Source organism: Ziziphus jujuba, chromosome 1 (assembly GCF_031755915.1).
Source record: "Ziziphus jujuba cultivar Dongzao chromosome 1, ASM3175591v1".
Lineage (NCBI taxonomy): Eukaryota > Viridiplantae > Streptophyta > Magnoliopsida > Rosales > Rhamnaceae > Ziziphus > Ziziphus jujuba.
Genome location: NC_083379.1, coordinates 43,902,161 through 43,907,620, shown reverse-complemented (window position 1 = coordinate 43,907,620; position 5,460 = coordinate 43,902,161). Strand labels below are relative to the sequence as shown.

At 34.4% G+C, this 5,460-nt stretch overlaps 1 protein-coding gene across 1 annotated transcript; it reads left to right on the top strand.

Annotated features, from left to right (window-relative positions):
- The first annotated feature begins 705 nt into the window (after nt 1-705).
- Nucleotides 706-5,249, top strand: LOC107431744 (LRR receptor-like serine/threonine-protein kinase IOS1). The gene is made up of 14 exons (XM_048467302.2): nt 706-790; nt 910-1,447; nt 1,548-2,047; nt 2,157-2,295; nt 2,459-2,530; nt 2,630-2,701; nt 2,799-2,879; nt 3,251-3,402; nt 3,503-3,717; nt 3,817-3,946; nt 4,105-4,114; nt 4,154-4,209; nt 4,338-4,527; nt 4,786-5,249. The coding sequence occupies exons 1-14, from the start codon at nt 706-708 to the stop codon at nt 5,204-5,206; spliced, it is 2,661 nt and encodes an 886-aa protein (XP_048323259.2). The 3' UTR covers nt 5,207-5,249.
- The last annotated feature ends 211 nt before the right edge of the window (nt 5,250-5,460 follow it).

Sequence of the window (5,460 nt, the reverse complement as noted above, 5' to 3'; positions counted from 1 at the left end):
TTAATTAGATAAACTTTTAAAAAATAATTAAATAAAAGACTTACCTTTTTTTTTTTTTGTTTTGTTTTAACATTGAACTTATCTAATTTAAGTTATTTTGTTTAATTCAAAAATTAATAAGTTATATAGTATTCATTTTAAAAATAATTATATATAAAAAAAACTAGTTTTGTCTAACTGACACCAAATATAATATTAAATTAATTTTTCTCTTATTCAATCATAATCCTAATTTCAATCTCAATCCAATCATATTATGCGTACCTACATTAGACGTATAAAAATAAAAAAAAGTTTGATTTGAGAGACCAGTTTTTTATTTCCGTGTCTCTTTCCCTCTCCTCCCTTACGGTTCCTCTACCCTTTGGAGTTTCGGGGCCACTATCATACTTGTAGCCTTAAAGTTTTATATATTCCTTGGCCATGAAGCTTCCTCCGATTGCTTGCAATTTGAGTTGGACAATTTCGCTAATTTGTAAATTTCTCTAGTAAACTCTTAAAAATGACTTTGAGCCGACAAAGAAAAAATAATTCACACGCAAATTAAGAACAGTAGTTTTTCCTTTTTAAGCTATTCTGTGATATATACTACCATGTCATGTCTATATAAATATTTTAGAAGATGATTTAGACACGAAGAGAAAAATCTTACATCTTATAAATGCATCAGATTAATTAGCAGCAGGGAAGACATGCAGTAAGGTGATGAAGATTTTGAAACATTTTGTGTATGCAATGTTGCCTCTTGTTTTTGTTCTTGTGCATCTTGTTCACGCACAGGACCAGTCCGGTATGACTACTTATCTAAATATCCATACATATGTTAGATATGGGTCAATTTCTTTTGTTTATTTATAACCACATGGCTAAAGCCTAAAGTTGTTTTTCTATGCTGGATGTATATCTCAGGCTTCATTAGCTTAGACTGTGGGCTTCCAAAAGACTCCCGGTATTCAGAGCCAACAACAAAGATTGATTATATTTCAGACGCACCTTTCATTAGCAGTGGCATAAGCAAGAGCATATTCCAAGCATATAAAGCAAACCAACCACGGCATGTAGGATTGGTAAGAAGCTTCCCTCAGGGAAGCCGCAACTGTTACAAACTAAAGGTTAGAAGAGCTGCCAAGTATTTGATCAGAGCCACTTTTCTGTATGGCAATTATGACGGCCTAAATAAGCTGCCCCAATTTGATCTGCACTTGGGACTTAATAAATGGGCTACCGTGAATTTCAGCTCAGTAAATTTAATTACCATGAGGGAAATCATACATATTACCTCGCAAAGCCATCTGCAAATCTGTCTTATAAACATAAACTCTGGGACACCTTTCATTTCGGCATTAGAGTTGAGGCCTCTTAAAAATAATACTTATGTTACCTCAACTGGGTCACTGGCACTTGCCTATCGCTACGATATTGGTTCAACCGCCAATCAATCATACAGGTAATCACAAAATCACATTTTCAGAGTTCAATTAACATAATTTTAAATTCCTGAAGCCAATGAATTTAACTTAAATTACTTTATTATTGTTATCATTAAGGTATCCGTACGACCTATTGGATCGCCTCTGGACACCCTATACGCAGAAAGACTGGACCACGGTAACAACCTCACATACTGTAGATGACAACAACGCTAGCGTATATGATAGTTACCAGGTACCATCTATTGTGATGAGTACCTCCGCGGCGCCATTAAAGGCCAGGGGTGGTAGTGCTTCCTGGGAATTCTATTGGGAGCCCGCGGACCTAACAACCAAATATTATGTGTACTGGCACTTTGCTGAACTCCAAAAGCTCCAATCCAATCAGTCCAGAGCATTCCAAGTCACTCTGAATGGGAAGTTGTGGTATCCAAAAACTTTTTTCCCTACCTACTTAAAGTCACGGACCCTACACAGCAACTGGGCTTCGCCAGTATCGAGTTATAATTTCTCACTTGTTCAGTTGGCAAACTCAACTCTCCCACCAATCCTTAACGCCTTTGAGGTCTATACTGTGATAGAGCTCTTCTCCCAACCAGAAACAGACCAAAATGATGGTATGTTTTCCCGAGCACTTATATATGTTTCTCTTTATACATATATATATATATATATATGGTGCATGATTATTTAACTGAATGTTAATACTGGATGAGAATGCGTTAGTCGATGCCATCAACAACATAAAGTCAACTTATCGAGTAAGTAGAAACTGGCAAGGAGATCCATGTTTACCAACAGAATACTCGTGGGCAGGTGTAAATTGCAACCACGAATATGTTGACAACCCTAGAATCATATCCTTGTAAGTTTAAAATTCTTTAATTTCCAATTATATATATATATATATATTGGTTATTAGGTGTGTGTATATATATATATATATATAGAGGCATGTTTTCAATTATTTATTGATTCAGCTCTGTATAAGCTGCTATTCATGTAATCATTTTGAGATGGCAATTTAGGAACTTGTCATCAAGTGGATTGACTGGTGAAATAACTTCATACATATCCAGTCTCGCCATGTTAGAGTCATTGTAAGTATTGAAACTCGAAATATTGGGAGTCCTATTTCGGTAACCTTTATCTTATCAAAATCAGAGGGAACTTCACGTAAATTGCTCATCTCATCTCAGGGATTTATCAAACAATACCTTAATTGGATCAGTTCCTGAATCTCTATATCGATTGCAGAAATTGAGCGTCCTGTAAGCCTGTTTGGATTTAGAATTTGGTATCGCAACTTTCATTTTTAAGAGTTAAAAGTGCAGGGAGTTCAAAGTTTTTTTATTAATTTGTTGACAGAAATTTGAAAGGGAACATGCTCACAGGTTCGGTTCCAGCTGAACTCATTGAAAGGTCAAAGAACGGTTTTCTATCATTAAGGTATGCATCTTTTCAAAAGCCATGGACCCATGCATGTTGCTGTAATCAATACAGAAATTTTGAACTATATATAAATGTAGAATTTTGCTTGGTCAAGGAATTATATGGCTCCTTTAGACCATGTACAAATTTCCAAAGTTACCAAATTAAACAAAAGGAAAAGCAGTACTTAAATTATCATTATCTGATGGAAAAAAAGTTGTGAACAGAAGACATATTACTTGAAAGTTTAATATTTCATGCAAATATGTGAAAATCTATTTTAAAATCTTTTTTACTTCATTCGATAATAACAATTAACAGACTACAAAACATCACTTTCAAGGCAAAAAAAAAAATAAAAAAAATTTTCAACTTTGTTAATGTGCTAGCGTTGAAGAAAATCAAGGTCTATGCGCATCGTTTTCATGCAAAAAGAAGAAAAATATTCTCATTCCTCTGGTATCATCAATTGGTGCACTGCTTGTCCTGTTAAGTGCCGCAGCTATCTTCGTGGCCCCAGCATGGAAAAAGCAACATGGTAATATTTCTCTCTCACTAATTTAAATTTTGGAATGAACAGAATTTTCTATCTTTCTCAAATATAATCATGAAACCTATGGCGGTGTTAGCAGATGTCACACTAGATGCAAGATCGACTGTCCAAAATACTTCATTGGAACCTAAACAGCGTCAATTTACATACTCTGAGGTCCTAAAAATTACAAACAACTTTGAGAGAATTCTTGGTAAAGGTGGATTTGGAACAGTTTACCATGGTCTCATAAAGAGCACTGATGTAGCTGTAAAGATGCTTTCCTCTTCATCGACTGAGGGGTATCATCAATTTCAAGCAGAGGCATGCCTTTCATCTTGCATACAGATAACTTTTTCAGGTTTTCCAATATAGAATGTACATATAAAGTAAGAGTCTAAGAATTTATTTCTAATAAAACAGGTTAAGCTTCTAATGAGAGTTTATCATAGAAACTTGACAAGCCTTGTCGGATACTGCCACGAAGGGACCAGGATTGCTCTAATCTATGAGTACATGGCCAATGGAAATCTACAGTCATATCTTTCTGCAGGTTCTTTTTTCTTTTTTTCTTTTTTTTCTCTCCTTAACATAAAGCTGGCAACTTTCCTCATAATATGAACCATCAAAAAAAATAAAAATAAAAAAAGGAAAAAAAAATTCTGATAATATGAAATGATTAAGATTCTATATTTCCATATGAAAAAACAGAGAATACTAAGTATGTTATATTTATTGATCAATTTGTATAAGATGGAAGCGAAAATGTGTTGAGTTGGCAGGGAAGAATTCAAATAGCATTGGACGCAGCACAAGGTTTACAATAAATTTACTTGAATTTTTGTTTTTTTGTTTTTTTTGTTTTTTGTTTTTTTTGTTTTTTATGTTGTCAATTGTTACTCTAATATACATACATATATATATATGTGGGTTTTGGTACACAGGATTGGAGTATCTACACAACGGCTGTGAGCCGCCTATAGTCCACAGAGATGTGAAGACCTCAAATATATTATTAGCTCGAAATTTTCAAGCCAAGCTAGCTGATTTTGGGCTATCCAAAATTTTCCCAACTGACAGTGACACTCATGTTTCTACAAAAGTCGCTGGTACTCCTGGTTACCTAGACCCGGAGTAAGTTTATGTGTTATTTTGATCATTTTTCGGTGTCCTTCCAAATAAAAAGTTTATTGAAAATTTAAAAACAATATTATCGTACCTTTTTATCAATCAAAACATAATCGATGACAAAATATATATATATATATATGAAAAATTATAGAAACTTGGTCTAAGCAGGGGAAACTATACAAAATTAAGTGAATCCCAGTTTAATTGATCAAATAATTTCCGAAATAGGCAGAAATTGAATCCTCATGAATTGTTTTGCAGGTATTACAAAACAAACAGGCTAAATGAGAAAAGCGATGTTTACAGTTTTGGAGTAGTTTTATTAGAGATAATCACAAGCCGACCTGCCATAAGTAGAAGCCAGGAGAGGGCTCATATAAGCCAATGGGTGAGTTATGTGGTTGCTGATGGGGATATTAGAAGTGTGATTGATCCAAGGTTAGAGGGAGACTTCGAAGTTAATTCAGTGTGGAAAGCTGTTGAAATAGCAATGGCTTGCGTATCTCCAACATCCTTTCAAAGGCCAAGTATGAACCAGGTGGTGGCTGAACTAAAAGATTGTTTAGCAATAGAGGAAGCTCGAAAAAACCACATCCCTCTAATTCATGCGGCAGAAGCTGATTCCGGTGAAAAGTTCTACGTAGCTTCGTCTACTGGATCGATCAATCCCTTACCAAGATAACACAGTTTATTTATTATGAAAATGTTGATAGTAAAGTCTTTATATCTCTTTATTATATTCTCTAAAAGGAAAGAGTTTTGAGCTCCACAAATTCAAGGTAGGAGTTTCTTTTATTATGATGCAAGACCTTTTTGAGGTTAAATTTTCACTCAAGTTTCTTCAGCAACATCATTGTATCCAACTGCCGTTCGTTAAATTCGGAGTTCAATAATGCTTTGTGCTTCCTATATAAGGGTCCAGAAATTAATAACTTA